General features: G+C 37.9%; 1 protein-coding gene across 1 annotated transcript; it reads left to right on the plus strand.

The window, feature by feature from the left end:
• The first annotated feature begins 41 nt into the window (after positions 1-41).
• ATG3 (autophagy related 3) lies at positions 42-21,509 on the plus strand. The gene is made up of 12 exons (XM_051781067.1): positions 42-217; positions 2,871-2,912; positions 6,168-6,217; positions 7,339-7,409; positions 9,144-9,251; positions 11,273-11,322; positions 13,253-13,334; positions 13,853-13,887; positions 14,595-14,750; positions 15,392-15,519; positions 19,491-19,559; positions 21,221-21,509. The coding sequence occupies exons 1-12, from the start codon at positions 146-148 to the stop codon at positions 21,300-21,302; spliced, it is 945 nt and encodes a 314-aa protein (XP_051637027.1). The 5' UTR covers positions 42-145; the 3' UTR covers positions 21,303-21,509.
• Positions 21,510-23,361: the final 1,852 nt, after the last annotated feature.

Here is a 23,361-nt window from a genome sequence, read left to right on the forward strand (position 1 = left end):
GTGCGACATGTGTGGGCGGTGGCGTGGGTCACGTGAGCGCGGGGGGAGGGCGCGGGCAGCGCCGTGACAGAGGGGCGGGGGGGCGGGCGAGCGTCCGTCTGTCCATCCGTCCGTCTGACCATCGACCGACCGACCCACCGCCACCATGCAGAACGTCATCAACACCGTCAAGGGGAAGGCCCTGGAGGTCGCCGAATACCTCACGCCCGTGCTCAAGGTGCCGGCGCTGCGCGGGAGCCGGGCTGGGGAGGGGGGACGGGACACCCGCGGCCGCTCCCTGCCTTTGTCCGGGCCCCAGAGCTCCGAGGTGGCCGCCGCGGGTCTCGGAAGGCGCCGTGCTGGGTGTGCTGGGGCAGAGCCATCGGCCCTTACTCCGCACCGGGCCGTGCGGGATGGAGGGAGCCCGAGCTGGAGCTCACATCCCGCTGGGAGAGCGGAGCACCCACCTGGGAGGTGCGGGCCTAGTGGAGTACGGGTGTTGCTGGTCCTGCTTCTCAAGGAATGACTTATTTGCTGCTGGTTTCTGTAAAAGTGGCAAAACTTTAAGTAGTTGCGTGACCAGGAATTGAAATGCAAGCGTACAGCCAGGCTGGAGCCTGGTTTCGGGAATGCGTTGCAATGGTTATTTTGGGTAAGAGGGCGACTTCTTCAGCTGACATAAAAAAAAACCACAAACAAACAAAACAAAACAAATCACTTAGTTGTGTGAGCAGATGTTAAATTATGCAGTATATCTTATTTCTGTGTCGGAATTGCTGTGTTGCTACAAGCCTCTGTGTGTTACAGTAACTGTGAATGGTAGAAATGAGCCATTTGTTTCTTATAATAGTCTACTTGTAAAGCTGGGCAGCACATCTGTTATAATTCTTGTTATTGCTTGTTTAGGTAGAGACAGTTTGTGATTTTCTGCAGTTGTTAGACTGCATCCCACTTTCTGACTCCTATTTACAAATAATGTTTTATATAAACCCCAACTTTGTGTATGACAACCAGCAGCTTTCTCACTACTGATTTCCACATTTTCAAATGTTTTTGAAAAAATACTTCTCCTGTACTTGTTTATGACAGCAGTCTCTCTGCCTGTGGCTTTATGGTTTGACCTTTTATGTGCTTTGTACTCTGAGATTTTTGGGCAGAAAGCAGTGATACTCAATTATTAATTGAACTTGTCCCTCTGTGGTATGTAGAGTGCTCTTCTCTGGTTACTCAACTCTTTTAGAGTTGCCCACCAATGTGACACGTGTGGGCTGCAGTGAAGTTGTGGCCTGTAAAGGTGAAGTGACTTGTTTATTGTAGTACAGTTGTTGTTGCACAGCTCATGTAATAGTGGAGGAATTCTTGTGTCCTCATGAACTACTGAGAGGAAGCAGGAGTAGAACCTCCCAGGAATGGGAGGTTATAGTATTATATCAACTCATAATAATAAAAATACTCCAGCTTGGTAACTTTAGAAAGAAGCTAGACCTATGACTCTCACTAGCTTATGTACCACAGAATGCACAGAGAGGAAAAAGTGATTTACCCTCAGGGAACAGAGGATGGATATTTTACATGTTTTCTCTCTGCAATTCCAGAAACACAAGTCTGTGCTGTTGCCTTATGGTTCGTTTTGAGGTTAAATAGTAAGTTGTCTCCACTGCAGTGTTGCACAACATGTTATTGAGGGTTCTGGGTCTTACAGCAATTCAGATTGCTTTGATTTCTGTCAACCAGCACATAATGATGTTATGATGTTTGTACAACTGCAGTTTTGCCTATCTTGATCTTGTTCTCAAATGTATCTTCTTTAGAAATGAGGGAGAAAGACAGTGTCCAGTACTGTATGAAACTGGTGTGCTCATTTCATTTTACACAGCATGTGTGATATCACACACCAGGGTGAAGGAACAAGAATAACCAAGTTAAGCAGTGGCTGGTTTTCTTTAGTGTTTTCTGACTGTTTGAATAAGGTGAAGTTGTGGCCAAAATCAAGATATTTTCAGTTGCTGCTTTTAGTCTTGATAGGAAAAAAAAGTTCTTTAGGGCAAGAAATCAGCTGTGCCATGGTAGAAATTATATTCTTTTTCAAAAACCCTTTTTGGATTGCTCTGATGCTGGGGAACAGTAGATTTCCTTGGTACTTGAGACTTTTCTGAAGAAAACAAACATGCCACCAGAAGTCAAAACAAAATACATTTCCTCTAGATTTGAATATGATAAAAGATGTTTTATTCTTAACCTTCGTACGTGTCACCTTTAATGCAAAAGTACTTTATTTCTCCATGCAGAACTAAGTCATGTGTCTAGTTGCTATCTATTCTTTCATCCATAAAAAACCCCTATGACAATATGCAAAAATCAAAGCTCTTACCGAAGTGAAGGCAAAGAAATGGGTATTAAAAGAAAATTAATAACTGAGTCTTTCTGTGTAAGTTTTTCTAGCCCAGAGAAAAGTCATTTTGGTCATTCGCTTCATGACCTTTTTTAACTGCAAAACCTTGTATTAATGCACTGCAGTAGTGTTCAGTGCCTAGAACTTCAGAGTCCTGACTGAGAATCACTGATTCTCTGTCTCTTACTGGCAAATATAATATTGCTTGCTGGGGATCTTCTCTTCATTATTGGTATAATTGTTGGTAGCAAAAATTTTGTATATGTGATCATTTTTATAATAGCTCACATTCTGCAACAATTAATTTTAGTGAACCTTACAGTGTAGAATAAGGAAGCTGCCTATCAGCCCTGGCAGAGGTTGCCTCCAGGCTGATCCATGGATCTTTGGACAGAGTTATTTGCAAGACAAGAGCAGGTGTTTGTCTTTCCAGCAAAGTTGGGTAGGTTGATTCGTCAGCAGTTCTCAAAATTTCTAAACTTTTTTCTTTTTATTACAGGAGTCCAAGTTTAAGGAAACTGGAGTAATTACACCTGAAGAAGTAAGTGTTTAGAAATAACAAAGTATTTTGAAAGTAATGGTAAATCTTTTACACAAAATGAAATGTTCGTCTCAAACAGTTCATGTCTTTGCCAAATAATTGTTGCCTCTTGAAACAATTTTCATGAAGAGAAACTTGTAAATCGCCTTCTTACTCTACAGATGAAGTATATCAACATAATTCCTCTTGAGATGACACTTGACATCTGAATGTAGGGTGCTTTTTTCCTCTGTTACGTTGTGAAAAGATTGAAAGGAAGCTGGGTCAGCAGCTCCATTTCTCATGGGAGTTCAGGACTAAAGCAGGAATATATTGATTTTAAAAGTCTTTCCCCTGAGCAACTCAAAGAGGAACCTTTATCTTTGGAACAGTCTTTGCTTACCTCACTTTTGGTTCCTTCCAGGGCTCTGTCCAGATCATTACGTATACTTGTCCACACCAAGTATCCAGTGATTATTATTTTTCCCTCCTCTTCTCTATAGGCTACTTCAGGCTATCTTGCATTGCTGCCAAGCAGTTGTATTTTTTTAAGGACTCTGATGCAAAGAGAAACAAATGGGATTTTTTTCTGGACTAGTAAAAACACTGATTGTGTTTTGACTTCCCCATTCTGCTTTTTCTCTTATTAAAATGCTACTGATCTGCAAATACATTGTCTTTACAGAGGTCTAAGAAAACAATGTTAAGATTATTGTGTAGAATGAAAGAAAAATGAAACAGAATGCAGAAATGTGAAGATGAGGTGGAAAAAAATGGAACAAATGATGACTGATGCAGGTGGATAATGTGGACAGAAGTATCTTTTCTGTCATTGGTACCTTGCAGTTTTCTGCTCTGTTTTCTGGCAAGCAAGCACTGCTGCTTTCTGTGACCCAGAAGAGTACCATGCAGACAAACAGTCTTAGCAATATGTTCTCTTGTTCTGATAACCATATTTATGTGTGTATATATAAATATTCATATATCATATATATTTAATAATAATACATGAGCTTCATTATATACAAACAAGAATAACACAAAGTCTAGGAAAATGTTCTGCTAATACTTAATCCCTTCTTGATTTATGGGAGAAAACTTTGCAGGAGTACTGAAAGAAAAGGTATTTTCTATAGAATGTAGCAAGAACCACACTATATTGTATTACACTATTTGCAGTGTTTAAACACCAGTATGACTGTGAATAGTATGTGTTCTCTGTGTCAAAATAGATGCTGCTGGGATGAATAAATTGGATCCTTCAAAACAGTAGTCAAGGGAACCAGTCATATAGCAAGAATAATTTTTTTTTAAATTTAGATGAAGCTGGAGTGTGGATCTGCTGATTGTCCCTTTGGCAGTCTTTCGTCTTCCATGATGATTTTGGTCTTTGTATAGTAATGATTGCTAAAGAAGGATTGAAAATCATCGATAATGGAGCTAGGGTGTTATCTTTGAATGAGTTTGGATTTCTAGGGTAATTTTAGCTGTATTTTAGTCTGGGATACTAACTGTTTTATAGATTTTTGTGAGGTTCCTGTGGCTTGCCTCTGAAGATGAATCAATTAGCAATGAGGCTAAAGATGACTCATTAATCAAACTCAACACCTACTCCCTCTTTTCATATATCTGTGTACTTGATTTAACTGCAAAAAATTCTTGCCTGTTATGAGTTCTTACTAGTTAATGCCTCCAAAAGTTGACACCTGTTTTAATCATATATGTAAATACAGGCAAATCTTTAAAAAATCATTCTTTCCAGGACTAGAAATAAGATGTCCTAAAATTGATCTCCTTCCACTTTGCAATATTGATTCAGGAATGAGATCGTGTCAGTGCTTGAGAAACAGAAAGTGAAACCAGCTAGATAATTTTGCTGCCTAAGCTGAAAAAAATGTAAATGGAATTTCAAGTGTTGTTTTAGGGTTTTATATCTGTTAGACCCATAAACAATGTTTTGTGTTTTTTCATCTTTAATTTTAATAATATATTTCAACATTGGAGTCACAAATAGAGTTCCAGTTCCTCGAACAGAGAACTTTAAATAATTTTGGAGTTTCATTTGTTATTTGTTATGCAAAGGGTAATGAGTTTTAAAATTTCCATATGTGTTGGGAAGGATTGCTGTTTTCTTTAAAGCCAATATTTCCCTTTTGCTAGAGGCTTTTGTTAAAAAAATAGGTGAAAGGGAAGCACTTCCGCAAAGATTAAATCTGTTAATCCCCGGGCAGTGCTGTGGTGTTTTCCCTAAACTGACCTGCCTGGCTTTGGAGGACATGTGAGAAAATGGCTGTGACACGCTGCAGGCCTGTTGTGTCACTGCAGCAGCAGCTGCTCAGCTGGGAAGGGTGTTCTTATAAACTGGCATTTTAGGACAAGAGAGCAACTGTAGCAATAGCTATGCACCTCATATTGAAACCTAACTGCTGCAAGGACCACAAAAAAGCACTTCTCCTAAGTGCAGGCTTGCCTTCCTCAGTTTATATGTGCAAAAAACAAGCCTGGTGGGTTAGACTTTGCTGAGTGATATTTGAGTTTGTACACAAGTCTGGTGCTGGCAAGTCTAATATGACAGTATCACTTCGAAATAGTAATGGGACTTTATAAAAGCCTTTATCTCTCATACTAAGAGCAAGCAGAGTGAATATTTTTAAAAACTATTTCTTCAGAACAAAGTTATATGTAATTTTTTTCAGTGTACTAAGTACTTGGTAATCCATATTTACTTAACGTCAGCGATCAACTATTATAGTGATGGTATTATTAAAATTCATACTGTTTATTCTTTTGTGCAGTTCTCTCATTGATTCAATGAACTGATGTTGTTCTTGGGTTTCTTCTTGCTGCAGCATTGTTTTGAACAGGGAAAGAGAATTAAACATGTTTTTTACATTAAACTCTTTGTTGTCTTTGTAAAACTTTGAAGAGTGGCAAAGAAAAATAGTTTCTTTATCACAAAGTATACAGTATTACCAGGTCCAGAAACTTTTTTGCTTCTTACTGTACTGGTAGGCAATACCACAGCTTTTGAAACTAACTGAATTTGCTGTGGGGCTTTGTACACCTTTTGTTCGGGTGAAGTTGATTTAGTCTTCGCATTTTCATGGTTAGCTGAGAAATGGAGTTAAAATAAAGTATCCAACTGATATAAACAGTTGTTAGTTACATAATTAATCTATCAAAAGAATGTACAACTAAAATATTAATATTGAGGAAAATTGGAGATTTTCTCATGCCATATTTAACAGTACTTTAATTTTTTTCCTACCTTAACAGTTTGTCGCAGCTGGAGATCACTTAGTTCACCACTGCCCTACTTGGCAATGGTAAGTAAAATTGAAAGGATTATAGAAAGCTGGTGTCCCTACCTGGACTTGCTTACTGCTGTGTAGCAGTAGTTGAATGAGGATTTGTTTGGGATTTTTTTGTTTGTTTCATTTGTCTTTCTAAGGTTTTAGAGGACATAAGTTGTTAAATACTGTGAATGGTTTTTGTGCTTACCTGCAGCAACAACAAGTCTCCCTGAATTTGTCTTGGTGATTGAGAAAGCAAAGGCCATGTGCAACTGGAATTGCTTGGAAGTAGTTGTAGATGGTCTATTTTAGACAAGCATTTATTAATTAAATATGTTAAAGTTGGCCCGAAGCAGAACACTTTGTGCAGTGCTTGTCCTTCGAAATCCCTTATGTATCCCATGTGCAATATGTTTCATGTACAATAAGGGTGCAAATAAGGTGCTTCCTCACATTTTACTACTGTCTTTCATTATGAAACTAATCAGTTCCTGAATGAGCATTGTCTGTGCAGTTGGTATCATCAAGGTCTTGGCTCTGTACTAGGCCATGAATTGCTGAAGGAGGAATTATTATGCTTGAATCATACTTTCTTGCCCCTTTGCCATCTCCTTCGGAGAAAATATGATGTTGAGTCTGACCTATGTGCCAGATGTTTGGAATGAACTATTTAGAACTCTTATTTCAAACCAAAAACCATGAAAGGTGAAGGCAAATGCTTGAGTCATGTGAAATTAAAAAAGATTACTTGAGCACTAGTGACTATGGACAGATTTTATATTTATAGAGGTCTGTTTCTTGCTTTTTCTGAAGTTTCTGTCTTCAGACATTTGCGACTATGTTGTCGCTAATCCTAGAAAATTTTATGTAGAATAGACTATTTTGTCAACCCATCTTTGCTTGGCCATCTCAAGGTAAAAGTAGTTTTTGAGGCAGAGAATAGTTTTGATCCCAGACCAGTTTAGGGGTGGCCAAGGTTCTTAACCCCATATCTATATCAAAGTCTGTGTATAGGGAAGAGTCAAGTCATAGCAAACAGATTCTTAGAGTAGGTCAAGAGGATTATATAAAATGTTCCTGATACACGCTGAAAATAGAAGGGTTCTTTTGTTTGCAGATCATCAAATTCTCAAATGGTGCACTTCATTTTACAGGGCTTCAGGAGAAGAACTAAAAGTCAAGGCTTATCTGCCAACAGACAAACAGTTTTTGGTAACTAAAAATGGTAAGGCTGAAGTTTAAATATAAGTGTTCTTAGGATTGATGGAATGGTTGACTGTGCTATCTACTCGTTGTCTGTATTGCTAAGGGAAGCAAATACCTTGCACTTTGGGTGCTCTGACTTTGCAATTAAAGTTTTTCCTGCACTTCTAAATTCTTTTCCTTAGGCTGCTTGTTAGTGGAGCTTATATGAATAACAGAGCTTGCCTTGATGGAGTAAAAATGAAGTTCAAACATTATAAACCTCTGTCTGTCTTCCTTTCTCCTATCCTTCAACTCATATTCAGTATCTGAAAGGAAAATGTGTTTATTTTCCTCTTTCCTTTACAAACTGAGGCTATTGAAGAGTTCCCAAAATGTCTTTCACGGGGACACTGATACTTCTAGTTCAGATATGTAGTTAATGTTATTGTCTCTGTCAATAGCAATCATATAAAAGCAATTTTAAATAAAGTTATATCAGCTTCAAAGTTGTGTATGTATATTACTTGTGGTGATTACCTTTTTAATGGATAAGAAGGCTAACATCTTGGCACAACCACGAGGAAATAATTTTCTCAAGAGATCTTGTATCAAAATGTGTGAATGCCATTAGATGAACCTCTGGTACTGAGAACAGCCTGAGGAAATTTTTACCTGCAATGGGTTATATTCTGTGCTTGAATTTTAGTTACTGGCTTTTGGAGCCTTACAATGCACTGTTGGGAAAATTATTACAGTAGTGGTGGACAGACTTTCATAAGATGGTCCTGATGGTTGGATGGCCAAGTGATCTACTGTTTCTCTTTTCCTGTCACTTCTGGGGTCTCCCTCATCACTCTGATCTTTCTAGGTCACATTTCAAAATAATGTGTTTCCTGTTGATGGTGTCACATTGTCCTACCACCTGAGTAAAAGTTGTGGGCTATGGGTGAGGCTGGGGGCCATCCTACTGACCTCATTTTGAAACTCTTTGGAAGACTTCACTGTGGCTTTCACACCCCTCTCCTCCTCCTCTGAAAGATCAAACAGCAGCTTTCAAAATCTGCACTTCATGCGGCAGATTTGTTTTTCTCCACATTGGTAGAAGAAGAGCATTTTCTACATAATCTTTATTTATGCTGCTGGAAAATGTCTGTTTTGCCTTAATCAGATACGCATTCTTTCTTTGACTATTTTCTGAAAACTTTGTCTAAATCTGTACTTGAATGGCTCTGTAACACATATGACTGAAGTTACTCTAAATAGCACATTAATTCTAACCTTCTAAAATTCTAGATGTTAATTTAGAATTAAACATACCTAATATATTGCATAAATAGCCAGTGCAAACTTTTAGCAGAATTCTAAAGACAAATAATTTGGAAAACTGATGGAAATCCAGGCAAAATTGTGCTTAAACCAAAAGTTGTTTACCAATGTGAACGAAAGTAATAGATTGTCTCCAGTTGTTAGCAAATTAGAAGTTAATTCTTTTCTAATCCTTAAGAGTTTGGGTGAGAGGGCTCTCGTGGGTAACAGAAGAATGAACTTTCAAGGCCACTGCAGTTGTTGTATTTTACATGAAATAAAACATCTGGTACGGCACATCAATTTTGCAAGTTCAGGCTTTTGCATTTGAAGTATAGGTTTAGGACTCCCTAAATAAGAATATATGAGAGACTGCCACATTTCAGAAGGCCTTGTGGGATAATTTCTTGCTCCACTCTGGTTTTGTATAAGATTGACTGCATTCATTTTGTTTTGCAATCTTTTGCAGTGCCGTGCTATAAAAGGTGTAAGCAGATGGAGTACTCAGATGAGCAGGAAGCAATTATAGAAGAAGATGATGGTGATGGGGGATGGGTGGACACTTTTCACAATGCAGGTACTCAAAGTCTTGCCTCAGGCTTTGTGTTTGGTAATCTGATTTTCAGTTTCCACTCTCTGAAAGTAAAATTTTTCTTATATACAGATGACCGTGTACTAATATCTAGTCTAGGAGAAATAAGTTATGCTGTCAGTTAACCACTTGATTGGTACAGGAATGCTTAGCTGTTTAACTCTGTGGCTGTATATGCCTGAAACAGGCTACTTTTCAGAGGTGTTGGCAATAATTTCAGTATTCTCATATTACAGTTCTAGGAACTTATTTTAACAAATGATCTGTGTAGTGGCTCATTCCTGAGTAAGGGAATCCTGTGAAGATAATGGTGGTTTAAAGTATTTGAAGAATATGGAAATATTTCTTTATTTTTAGGTTAAGATTGCATGTGAAGCACGTTGAGATCTGTGTCTTAATGATGACCTCAACTGACTTAATTATTTTAGTGTTTCTCATTCTGTTGAATTGTTGGATTGAGCTGAAAGGAGGAATCATTAGAAAATAGCTATCTTAGTATCTGATGTAAGTAGAGGAAGTGGGTGTAGTACTAAAAAGAAAGAAAATATTATTAAGTAGAGAGATGTGTGGGAGATGATGCTTTTTATCATAAGTCCTTAGATAAGCTTGTGTTGATAAAGAAGTCTAAAAATTACTGCTTACGTGAATCTATCTCACTGGCTTTTCTAGCAGCCTCTTATAAATCCTTTTGCTCTTTTCTAAGAATTAGAAATTATATTAGTTTTAGTCTTGTTTCTTGATGTTCTATAATGAGTTAATAAAATTCTGTCCTTCACTGATGTTTTGTCCACCATTTCCAAACCCAGAAGTTACTCCTCTCAGTTTTTACTTTCTTTGCTGTAAATTTTCTACCGTAATATGGAAAAAGTTCACTGAATAGTTCAATCAGGGTGGGGAGAAAAAGGGTGGAAGATGATGCCTTTTGTTTCTCTGGACATATATTTTTCATCATTGGCAGTTCTTAAATGCATCACAGTTCATAATCGAACACCCCACACCAAAGAAATGATTTGGAATATCTTTGTCATGTCCTTGAATTAAGGATGTAGTCTCCATCCCTGCTGTGACTAGACTTCTATGCCAAGTTTTTCTTTTTAGGGCTGACTGGTTTGGGCACCATGCTGTGGTAGCACAACTGTAACACACTGTTTACACCTGGCCAGGTCTCCAAATGCTGTCAAATGAGATAAAAACAAAGTCTGGTTCTGCCCATCTGTATAGATGTCTTTGATAGTACCACTTGTGGTAGGAAAAAATTTGTTCAGATGATCATACAGCCACTAGAAATGTATTATTTCCAAGCAGCATTCAACTGACATTTCTGATCTTTAAATAGTTATTTCTGATGAGCAGTTATGTGATTCCAGGTTCATTCTCCACAGTGATGTAACTTATTTTGAGTTAAAGAGTTAATTAGATAAGTTTACTCTGTCAAAGCAGAATTTTGGCGTGTATCCCAAAAAGTACTGGGTGAGAACTGCAGTAAAACTATAAAGCTAATGGGGAGGAACTCAAGAGTAGACACTGTTGGGATTTGGGATGGTTTTTACTCTCACTTCCTCTCAGCTAAAAGCATTGAGTGTTCTCCTACATTGTGCTTTGTCATTGCTTTCAAGATACTCAGAAATACTCAAAAATGCGTGCCTTTCTCATGAAGTGGAGATCCATTATTGTGATGGGAGTGCCTATCCTGAACTCACTTTTATGCAAAAGTACCTTAAAATTAAAGTCCAGATAGGCCGTATTCCATCAATAAATTTTGTATGACGTGCCACAGCTGTGCTGTGGTGCTCTGTGTTACTGCTATGGTCTGCTTTTGGATGTCCAGCACTAAGCACATTACCAATACCAAATGAACAACCTTCTAATTAACAAAATTGTTGTGAGAGGTAACTTGGAAAGATGGTATGCTCCTTTCTGAAATCTTTGCACCCTCTTTCTATTCTATTCTATTCTCTAACAGAGAAACAAGCTTTTTTAACGCTGACTTCTTGTTCAATTAACAGGTATAGTGGGCGCAACAGAAGCCGTTAAGGAGATCACACTAGACAGTAAGGTACTTGTTTCTAAATTTTCTTGTTGCTTTATTACAGGACCTAAAGGTAATAGAAGTTTTACCTGTAGCAATCTAGTCCTCCCTGTGAAAGATTAAAATGTACTTTGTCACTAGTTGTCTTGCAGATATACATTGACCTTCATAGCCCGTGGCATTAGTCTGCAGGCATGTGCCTTATAAGCATGTGCATTTCCTTATTACTGTGTTTACTGAGGTATTTGTCTTTTTAGAATGTCCTTAGGTAGGCTTCTACAAACTGAAAATGAAGTTCTGTTTACACTGATACAGCACATTTGCACTTCAAGAGACTACTGTTTGGAGATCCAATGTAAAGAAATTTTTATATGGAAAAATAGTGTAGGGATATAAAGTATTTCTTTGTAATCTTTAACTACTGCAAGCAGCGTTTTAACAGATTTGGTCCTGTTTGACAGGCTTATGCTTCTGGTTTATAAGTACTAAAGCTGTTTAAATGTATACATCTTACAAAGTCATCAGTTTCTGCATGTGTTTCCAAAAAGTCACTGCAGCAGGAGAAAAATCCGAAATTGAAGTCTTCAGGAAACTGAGAACGGTTGGAAGTACTTGAAGTGAGAATGTATTGGCTAACATGTTTAAGAAATGTGGAGAGAGTCACAGACACAAAATGCTTTTAAAGATGAGTTGGTTGTTAAAGTGGAATTCTAACTCTGTGCTGCGAGAGTTTGCTAAACCGTCCAAGCACTAGGTTTTGGATTCTAAAAATCAGAGGGAAAGAGAATGGACTGCCCAGTGCTAGCACACAATTGTAAACAGCTCAAAATGCTGTTGATATGATGAACTGTGAAGTATGTGTAATTCAAGTGAGACTGTGCTAAATATAAATACTGCTTTTTTGAGTCAGTAACATAAGGGTGAAAGAAACACTCTAAAGAATAGCTAAAGTTGATCACTGTTTCTGCCAAATACAATACTTGCAGAATGTTACTGTGATTTATAACTGCTCTTGTGTGTTTTGAATTGGATTTCACTTCTAATCTATTGTATGTAAAAAATACTTACTTGCTTGGACCATGGGTCCAGTCCAGGGGAACAGCCCTTTTCTGCTAATGTTCTGTTTGACAATGCACATTGTAACTTAGTTTCTTACTAGCTGTGGTGTTTCCTGTTTTTTAAATTAAAAAAACAGCCACCTGATGCTTGCAATTAGAACAGCTTCTGATTATAATAATTATTTTGAGTATTCAAGTCTTCTTGAAACCTGTGTAAATTGAAACCTCTGCCTTCTGAATTTCACCAGAGTTGTCTGTTGGATTCAAATGCTGTGCAAGGCCCCAAAGAAAAAGTTGTCTGTGGGCTTGTGCTGTATTCATTTCTGTTGGACTTATGTTTCCTTGGACTATGATATCAAAACGTGATCTCTTTTGGGACTCTCTTGTGTTTTACAAACAATTGTGGAAATGGATGACACTTTTAGTCATGTGATTTAGTTTTATGTATTCGGGCAAGGAGCAGGGAATTGGACTTAATCATCCTTATGAGTCCCTTCATTGGGATATTTTATGATAACTGCTGCACAGTTGGACATGGGTTAGGACTTACAAAATCTTAACTTACATGTTTAATCTTAGCTGTTAAGTCATTGCCTTTCATTTGAGGTCATTTAACTGTTTAACACCATGTTCACTCTGCTTAGGAATTAAATCATTCCAGATTGCAAAGTCAAAGGAGAACGTTTTAAGTGGATCTTTAATGTCATACTAGGACTTTGAAACTAAGATGAGTTAATAAGCAAATATTTGAGTCTAGTGTAGTATTTCTTAATATTGCAGAAATTATTCTTCTGGTTCACCAAATGTATTGACTGGACTTACACCTTAAATTTGCTGGGGCTATAAGCTGTATAGATGCAACAGTCTTTAAAGCAGTGTTTTCAATTTAACTTCTTAAGGATAATTTAAAAATACCAGAGTGTTCAGCATCTTGTGAAGATGATGATGAGGAAGATGAAGGAGAAGCTGCAGACATGGAAGGTATTTCCTTAAATTGGGTGGGACGTGCTTTATTTCAGGCCTTTAAGTAAAGCAGTACTCTCTAAGAATCACTCCTTATTTTCATGGGATGCATGCTGGAACGTTCAGCAGGCATATGCTCTTTAACATCTTTTGTATGGTCTTATTGATGCATGTTTACTCTGACTTGTGTGCCAACACCTGTGTGAATGTCAGTGACTGGGAAGTTAATCTGTGTAGCAGAACAGATTCAAGCAAGTATAAATTAGGGATTTAGCACAGCTTCCTTCCAACTTCATATCTACACTTAAACTCAATCTGCCTGTATAAAACCACTGAAGGATTGCTCATCACCTGTTTACTGTAGTCTTGATCAAAGTTTTATGAAAAAAGGAATAGTCTGGTTTGGGGATTGGGAAGTCTACGTGAATAAAACATCTTTAGATACATGTAGATTTTTTTAAAGGAGTTGTTTATGAATGACAAATATGATGACTAGCTATGAGCTGAACATAGAATTTTATGGGTCTTCTTTTCAGAGTATGAAGAAAGTGGGCTATTGGAGACAGATGATGTGAGTGAACAGTTCTCTATCTTGTCTGTTACAATATAAGCACAAGCAAATGAATGAAATAACAAACGTATGAGTAGTGGGATTACTGAGCCTGGTTTCTTGTGGATTTATCTCCAGACAACCTACTGCAGTAACCTAAACCCTTGGGTTCTCAAAGATTCCAATCAGAGAAATTTTGGTTGGTTTTGCTAATCCATTTTGCTCTGCTCACACAGTGCTGTATTCATGAGAAGTAAAAAATGCAGTGGTTGTTCTTGAGGCTTACATATGGAGGATGAGTGGCTTGTAGGTTCAGTAGATTCCACTAATGCATCAGACTGTCAGGAGAGAAAACAGTGGTACTATCCTAAGGTCTTCATGAACCTGCATAAACTGAGACCTCTTCCTTCTGAATTTCATTGGAATTATCTGTTACTTGTGAAAGAAGGTAAGGGGATGTAACAAGGTAGTTGCATACTTCCTTAAGAAATCAGACCTTTTTTGAAAAGTAAAAAACCCCATGAAAAATAAAACCAAAAATACTTGGTGGGAGAGAAACTGATACTCATAATTCAAAGATAAAAACAAATCCCAAAAGCCCAGGGTTTTTTTAATGCTCACTTAAGAACATTCATAAAGGTTCTACAGCTTTACATAACTATTTGGGATGGGAAAGGAGAGAACTCAAACAAGACTGTACTAATCTTCTCATTTTTATCTTGAAACAGGCAACACTTGACACAAGACAGATTGTAGAAGCTAACAAAGCTAAAGTTGATGTTGGAGGGGAAGATGCTATTCTACAGACCAGAACCTATGACCTCTACATCACTTATGACAAATATTACCAAACTCCAAGGCTCTGGTTGTTTGGATATGATGAGGTATAGTTCAGTTGGGTTTTTTTCCCTGCTTCTGTAAAATTAGACTCACTGTATCAAATAGCAAGGCTATTTTGTTGTTTATTCATAGTAGAAATTTAAAGGAAAGAATGGTGAGAAAGCAATTAAACAGGCGTGTAGGCAGGACTTACGGTACTTGCAGGAAGTAGAAACAACTTATATGAAAAGTGCACTTGGTAACTGAGCACATTTGGAAGGAAGCAAATTGTGCTCTGTCGCTGGAGTTTCTGTTATCACTGTAGAGCTGGTAATAACCCCAGTAAACTCAGTCAAGTAAGTGTGTTTGTGTTTCCATCATCTTCAGAGGGAAAGGATTGGATGAATCTTTCTTCCCTTTAATGACTAAATTTCTTGAGTTAAAGTTGGTTAGAGCTTACGGCTCCAATACCTAGGTGGGAACCTAACTGGTTGTCAAACATATTGACTTTATCATTCACCTGGTATATTAAAAAAAAAAAAGCTGTGCAGCACTAGTTCTATAGCATATGGATTTTGTGTACCTTCAGAACTGTTAAGTTTAAGGTGCTTATAATTTATGGTGCGTCACCTGTTAATGATGTTAGAAAAGAGCAAGATTTTTTGTTATTAATGCTTTTGTTTTCCTGTTCCTTTTGCCTCTATAGCAACGGCAGCCTTTAACAGTAGAGCACATGTATGAAGATATTAGTCAAGATCACGTCAAGAAAACAGTGACCATCGAAAACCATCCTCATCTTCCTCCACCTCCCATGTGCTCAGTTCATCCATGCAGGTAAATCTTTGTTTCTGGTCTGATTCAGCAGGCAGACACAAAGCACTTCAGTGTCCTTATTAAGGATTTTGTTCAGGTTCTCTGGACATCCTCCACAGTTGGCTGCCATAGTGGTCTGTTATTTTCTGAGGCAGCATGAAAGGAAGGGTTTGGCAATTCTTGGAATTCATTCCAGTGCTCACTGCAGCAAGTGTGTTCAGCAGTTAGTGCTGTCTTTTCTCTGATCAACTTGCTTTTACTCAGCTTCCCTACAGACTCCAGAAGATGGCAGACTACTAGAACTCTATAAAGTTCTGTCCTTGCAGCTGTTTTTTGGGGAGGGTCGAAGTATGTGTACTTTGGCAGCAGAAAAAGCTATTTGAACATGAAATAACAATTTCTTATTTTATGTTAACTATCTTCTGCTCCCCCAGAAGTCCTTGAAATTTTGCACTTATAAGTAGGGATCCTCTGATTGCCACACAAACAAAACACACTTGTGTTTTTAGGGTGTTTTATGTTGAATTTTCTACATTTCTCACCAAAGACAGAGGGAGCCTGTAGTTTCACTTGCTGCATAGGTATTTTTTTCTAGGTCTTTGAAAAGTGCATTCTGTCTTAGCTATAGGCTCCAGTATCCTTTTAGGTGTCTTAGTGGTACAAAGCCAATATCTTAGACAGTGTAACTCCTCAGCTTCTTGACAGTATTAAGTTCTTGGAGATATGAGTTTGGGGTTTTATCTCATTTTAAAAAAAGACACCCTTTGTAATATTGCGTATGTTTTTTAAAAAAAAGTTCAGATTGCCCCTTTAAGTCTTTTAATTTCCTTTGACTAAAAGAAACACGTCAGGGGTCTTTATCACTAGTTGAGGTGTCAAATAATCAGCTTGTTCTTGACAAGCTTATGGTAGGTTTTGCTGACTCAAAGCCATTATTTGATCATCAGTCTTGGGAAGGGTATACCATTCTTTTGAGAGAGCAAGGGAACTTTGCAAGAAGTATTTTATGGCTACTTTTGATCTTATTATGAGGATATATATTCATGGCCTTAGTAAAGTTTGTGTTTTCTGGAAGCCCTGCTAATAAATTGGTTGGGAAGAAGCTTCTGTTGATGGATGCAGGCTGGGAGGGCACTCTCAGAAGAAACGTAATGACCAGATATTTGGGCATGACCGCCCTCACTGACTGGGTAGAAGTGTGGGTTTTATACTGGCCTGTGGCCTCTGCATAACTTTGCTAATACCTTTGCAGAGTAAGGACCAATGTAATCTTAATCTGTGAATTTGGGTTGAGTCTCTTCATGGGTGAGAGCTCTGTGGTCATGTTTTCACTTCTTCCCCTGAAGCCAGTGAAGTGCCAGTTCCTTTGTTATGTAATCCACATCTACACTTGAAGAAATGGTTTGCATCATGAACCTTGTTTCAATTTTAAGAATGAAAGAGATGATTTATAATGAAGTGAGACAGATTTGCTGCTCATCTTAAATGTGGAGGAAACATTGTGTCTAGTTCTTCTCAAATAGGAATCTAGTTGACCAGCAACTGCTTAACATTTGAAAGATTTGAAAAGGTAATCTTGAAACTGTGAAGAAAGAGGCCAACAGTGTATCCAAAATGAAGGTTTTAAGTATATGTTCTCTTACTCTCCAAAGTGAGCTATTCTATTTTTTTAATTTGGTAAGGCTAACAGCTAAGAAGGTCTGGGTTTTCGAGGTAAAAAATAGTAGCTGAAACTATTGTCTTTAATTCAACTAGGAAATACCAGTGTTTAACTACCACTGTTGCTTCCCATCATGTTACAAGAATTGTGTAATGTAGGATATTCGTATGATACTAAACTAACTTATCTGTTTCTTGTGACATGAATATCCTCATGTCCTGCGTCAGAGAAAGGAAAGGAACAGCAGTTGGATGCTGTTGGCAGCTGCTTGACATAGCTTCTATTTTAAGTAGTTAGTTAAAATTGTTCATCTTGGAGCTCTGCTGGAAGTTTTATTTCTTGTCAGCGTTTTTATGGTACTGGGAGGAACATAGTTAACTTCCTCATTAATTGCTGTAAGCTGCTTTAATCATAATTCTCAACTTTTTATGTGGGTGTTATGAAGGGACTATTAAACAAGTTACTACTAAACATTTACAATTTAACTGTAATTACTTGCACTGATTCCGAGGGCTTATTTTTCTCCATTTCAGACTAAATGGTGATAGCCTTCTCAACTCTTTTTCCTTCTTATGTACTCTAAATATCTGTAAGGAGGTGACTAGAGGCAACTGTAAGGAGCAGTGAATTGAGCCAGTATGCTCTTAGAAACTTCTAATAGCTTCAGGGTGACCTATATTCTGTACCATCAGAAAAAAAATAGTCCACAGTTATGGATAAGGTCAAAACTTTAGTTTTGGCAGTGGCCAAGTTCCTGTATAGAAGCAACTGGCCTTGGCACCTGAAAGGGCATGTGTTCCACACAGGCATCGTGGGGATCCAGAACTGGAATCCACTGTGAGGATTAGTTGATTTGCAAAGATGAAGAGCAAATGACAAATGCTGACCTTTAGTATTTCCCTGGACTTGCGTGTTCCTGTTTACGATGTGTCTCTGTAGCTTTGCAACAACTTCCTTCCTTATTTGCAGTTGCTGGCAGCACAATTAACTACAGAGTAACTACTAAGTGCCAGTTGCTGGTGAGCTATTTAAATTGACATACTGATATCAAAGCATGGTCAGAAAGTTATGCAAACTCTACTTACCGCTCGACTTGTTGTCAGTCGGCACGTAGGTTGTTTTAGGATGGGCATTTCAAACTAGTGCTGCTCACTAACCTGCAGTGCTGTGGATGTGGATGTCCATAGCCCTGTATGACATCACTGATAAAGATTGCCTAAGGAATCGTGTATTTAAAACAAAGTTGAAGTATAGATAAAAGAAAGATTAGTTACACTGCCTGGGAGTTTGTGTTACAAGTATATAAATAAAACATAAATACAGTTGTTTTCCCCTCTGACTTGGTATGTTCTTCAACCCCTGGTTTAAGTGGTGCAAGAACTGAACACAAGACCATTGCAAATTGTACCTGGTTATTAAAAGATTTGAAACCTTCATCATTACAGATATTCAAAACCAGACCAGATAAGGTCCTGAGCAATTTGTTCTAGTTTGCTGCTCGTTGAGCAAGGAGGGTTAGACTAGATGAAGACTGTCTCTTCCAACCTTAGCTATTCTGTAATTCTCTGTTATATTCCCAGGATCAGCTTTGTACATAAATATTGTGTGTTGCATAGTAGGTTGGGTATGTCACTGATGAGAATGTAAAAACTTGGTGACCTGAGGAAATATTTATCCTCCTCTGTAGTGCTTTACAATAACAGTCACAAGAGACAATAAAGTACCTTAGAAACTGTTGATTTGCTATAGAACCCAAGTTACCACCAGAGAAAATCTCCATATCATAAAGCAGTCCTAGAGCAGCAGTTCTGAATTTATACAGGGTTAGTTTAACCTGCCTAGGAAACTATGACTTGTTTTAGTGTTTGAAACCTCTTAAGCTTTACAAATTTGAGTGCAGCAGAGGCAGCCAAGAATGTTGCAGCCGTTTCTAGGCATCTTCTTCAGGAGGAATTTAGGAACTTCTGGTGGCTTCCTGCTGGTCACAATTACCTTCTGGGGGCTTACCTGATGGCTTTCTTGGAATTTAGCAGTTAAAAATTATACTAGCTTCAAACAGTATGTATTGACTCTCATTATGGCACTCAGTCTCCATTGTGGTATGGAACATTTTTTACTTTCCTTAAGGAGTTTTAAAGATAATGTTACATTCGTCACTTAGTATTATCTTTCAGTTACTGTTGGGATTTTATTTTCTCAGTAAACTGAAAATTTCCTCTTGCTGTTTCTGAAACTAACAGTCCAAAATTATTTGATTTGCAGAGAACCTAATCTTACTGAGAGGAAGGGGGTATTACTTTTTCCTTAAAATATTTTCTGATCTGTTTTTCAGGCATGCAGAAGTCATGAAGAAAATAATTGAGACTGTTGCAGAAGGTGGGGGAGAACTTGGAGTTCATATGTATCCTTTTTTGTTACTACACTGATTCTTGGAGATTTCTCCAGTGTAAGGAGCTGTCACCTCAAGGTTCCTAAACTGGAATGCAATTTTGTGTGAAAGCAGTGAACAACTGCTTGGGGTGGCACTTGCTAGAGTTCTCAGATGAGCTCCATTGTACAAACACTCTGTTAAGTAGCTGGGGGGCCAGGAGTGGTGTATGGCAGGAGCAATGGGGAAAGTAGGTAGGATTGGAGGGACAGAATTGAGCCCTTGTTTGTAGGGATGTGAAGGAGGTAGCTGTGAGCATGAAACAGAGATCCCAGTGTAGGAGGGTGAGACTGGAGATTCACAGACTCCATCTGGAGTATAATCGCTCCTTGGAACAGCTTTGTATTACCTTTGAATCTGAAATTCATTTCTGAAAGATGTAGAGGTCCCATTATTTTCTACTCTGCACGTGAGCAGTAACTTGGTAAAACATTTAGCTGACAAAAAGGCAATGAAAATTACTGAAACCATTCTGTACATCAATATCAAATGCTTCACCAGTAGAATTTTCTTTCAGCAAGCTGGTTCATCTTAGTTATGCTTTGTAGTAAATGATACTATGCTTTCTGACTGAAGTAACCTCCATGTTAGAAGCAAGTGTGTCCTTTCAGAATAGTGTTCTTTGCTGCCGTAAGGCAAGAAAGGAGGAATTACTGAGCAGTTATAGGTCTTGAATTGGTAAAATTCCCATTTACTGTATAAGTTGAGACTTGCTCAATTTGTGCAGCAATCAGCTGAAACTGAACTGGAAAATAACTATCTGGCAAGGTAGTTCAAGTCCCCTACTCCTCAACAGTTACAAATAGCTTATTTTCAAGGTTTTGATTACTTTTTTTATTATTACTTAACAAATTGAGGCATTTTTAATGTGCGATTTCTCTCGTCGTTATGTGTTTGTGAAGAAATGGTCCATGAGACTGATACATCAAAATAGTAGAGTTTACTTATATCTAGTACCAATGCAACTTAATAGTCAATTGAAAGTTGTGATTTATTTTAATTCTGCAGTTCCCTGACTGCCTCATTCCCTCATGGAGAGACACTTTAGATTATAATTATCTAACATACTCCAGACTGCAAAGTCAGGCCCAACATGCATTTGAAAGTGATATATACAAGGGAACTCTCCTCTACAAAGGCAGACTGCTCAGCATAGTAAGGCTAATCTCTGCACTCATTAACAGGAAGGACCTCTTTCAAAGGATGGCTCAGAACAGGAAAACCAATTTCTTTTTCTGAGCCACTGAAACACTGAGGAGGATCCTATTTTGGCTGCCACTACAGGAGGGTAGCTAGGGATTAGCCTTGCTGGGTGGAATTCACCTTGGCATTTGTTTACAAATACTAAGTATGTAAATAGTTTTGTAAGTGTTTGTGTGGTGTCTGCAAGATTTATTGAAAATTGCTCCTGTTTCCCTCTCTTAACTTAAAACAGGAAGATCTGTATGTTTGGTCAAGCATTGGATGTCATTACCAGAATTCTGCTGTATAATTTCCCAGTCTCTAACTGCATAATTGCTAGGTGTTATTTTCCTATTAGCAAGAAATACTGTTGAGCTGATCACTGAATGTGAATTCTGCTTTGTTTTACAGGATTTCTAGCTATTGTACATTTTCCTTAATATGAAACTCAGGTACCTTCTTATTTTCTTGAAATTTGTACAGGCGGTCATTCCAACAATAGAATATGACTACACGAGGCACTTTACAATGTAACTAAAATAAGAGATGTACTCCTCTAATTATAAAATCTTTTTTTAAATAACCCATCCATGTGACTTACACAACATTATACACAATTTCTGTAACTAATCTTTTATCATCTTGATGCATTAAAATAAAATGTTCCATTACCAGCCTTTTTAATAAAAATCTTTGTGTGTAATATAAATAAATCACGTTCATTCCGATACAGACACTGCACTAAGAAGTGGGATTTTTTTTCTCCATGATTCCTTCAATTTCCTTTCATCAGAAGACTATTTTTGTGTATGTTGGAAACTGAAATCTACTTTTATAGTAGAAGCCTAATACTTTTAGCTTCATTGCTGATTCCTGAAAATGTGAATTTTCTTTTTTTTTTTTCCTCTCCTATTTAAATTCACTTAGAGTTATGTGGGTTTATTCCCTGCCTATGAGTGGTATGTTTCCTCTATGTGGAGGAGGATTTTGATAGCTGAACAAAATGAGTGATTGTCTTGTTAGGAAAGTTTGACTACATCTTAAACTAAAATAACTGTAACTAACCAATCTTTGAAAGTTGGTTTAGATTTACACTTGAGCAAGACTAGTGTTTTGAGATGGAATGTTTTGGGAGACAAAGCAGGAATATTGGTATGTAGTCTGTTCGTCTTCTAATAAAGACAAGGATAGTCTTATTGATGAAATTACAGCTTGAGGGTAAAGGGAGAGGGTTGCAGTGGCAGAACAAGGTTCAATCTTGATTATTTGTGTGCCTCACCGGCACTAATTGGTAGTCTAATAGCATGGTTTCCTCTTTGGAGTAAACATAAACCGAGTTATTTATGAATTCAGATATTGCAGATGCGTCCAGGCTTCAGCAGCCACTTTCTGCACTGTAAAATGTTAAGGTTTTTATTAATGAAAATGGGAGGATAGGACCATCATCTCTCACTATACGTATGTGTATATATTTATACTCATTAGGTTCACTTAAACTGGCTTTTAGGACAGCATCTTTGTCTCCCAAACATCCACCTTGCGTTCTGCAAGGTAATCAGAAGTTAGGTGTCTGCAGTGGACTGAATTTGCTGTTGTGGGTAGGAAGTTTGGTCCCTGCCCTGGCACAACTGGTCCCTGTTTTGGCTGTCCTCTGTACCATGCTCTTACTTCCATGAGAGCCTGTAATCAGTTCTGCATTCTATGCTTAAACTGGCTTTCCTCTTTTGATATCTATCTTCACTTCCTCTTTTTTGGACTATATCTTAGGCAATGTCTATGTAAGTGAGCTGAAACCTGTTAAAACTTAACCACACCCATTGAGTCATGCCATAAGATTTTTCCTATCAGACTAATGTCAAAGATGTTTTGGGCTTTCTGGTAACAAAGGAAGTAGCTGTCCTCCACCCAATAAAGAGGGGAGTTTGGAGGGGAGCAAAGAGAGGGAGTAGGACTTAAAATAACTAATAATGATGATGTATATTTTTTTCCTCTGCTGCGTCAGAATCTTTTGAAACATCCTTCTCCTAAAAGGTGTCTATTCGTCTTTAGGAAGGTGAATTAGTTTCACCAATCTCCAGTAAGTTGTCAAATATCACATTCTTCCTTGTTGGGCTGTTGATGGAAGTAAGTGGTGTGATTTTTTTATTTTTCTTTTAAGAAAAAGTATAAACCAATGAAGGCCTTTTTCTCTGACCCAAGCAGAACAACAGAGGCGCAGCAGAACTGAAGAGAACTAGCCAATGTCTTCCATCAGCACCATGATATTTAATGCCTGACAGCATTCTTAGCACAGAAATGTCTGCTGTTACAAAACCCAAAGCTTGGTGACTCATATGTGGTGCTCTGCTTGGCTGCATATCAAAGTGGCTGTACCTGAGCAAGCAAATTTGACCTGGGTACACTTGCAGCAATTGTACTGTACCTTAGTCCTCCTCTTCTTTTGGGACTAATACTTAAAATTCCTGATAGAACTGAATATTGCTGCTGTAGGAACTGCTATAAACATATGCAAACGTAGTAAACCTCAGTTATAGCTTCTGTCAAATCCTACATGGTCATTAATGGTCTGAATTTTGTCTATGCATCAGAATAG

Source organism: Manacus candei, unplaced genomic scaffold (assembly GCF_025592945.1).
Source record: "Manacus candei isolate 608988 ecotype Guabito, Panama unplaced genomic scaffold, ASM2559294v1 h1tg000014l, whole genome shotgun sequence".
Taxonomy (NCBI): Eukaryota; Metazoa; Chordata; class Aves; order Passeriformes; family Pipridae; genus Manacus; species Manacus candei.

Coding starts and splice junctions, on each gene's coding strand:
- ATG3 (XM_051781067.1), top strand. CDS start 146: ATGCAGAACGTCATCAACACCGTCAAGGGGAAGGCCCTGGAGGTCGCC. Junction 14,751..15,391: donor GGTTGTTTGGATATGATGAG/GTATAGTTCAGT, acceptor TTGCCTCTATAG/CAACGGCAGCCTTTAACAGT. Junction 15,520..19,490: donor TGCTCAGTTCATCCATGCAG/GTAAATCTTTGT, acceptor TCTGTTTTTCAG/GCATGCAGAAGTCATGAAGA.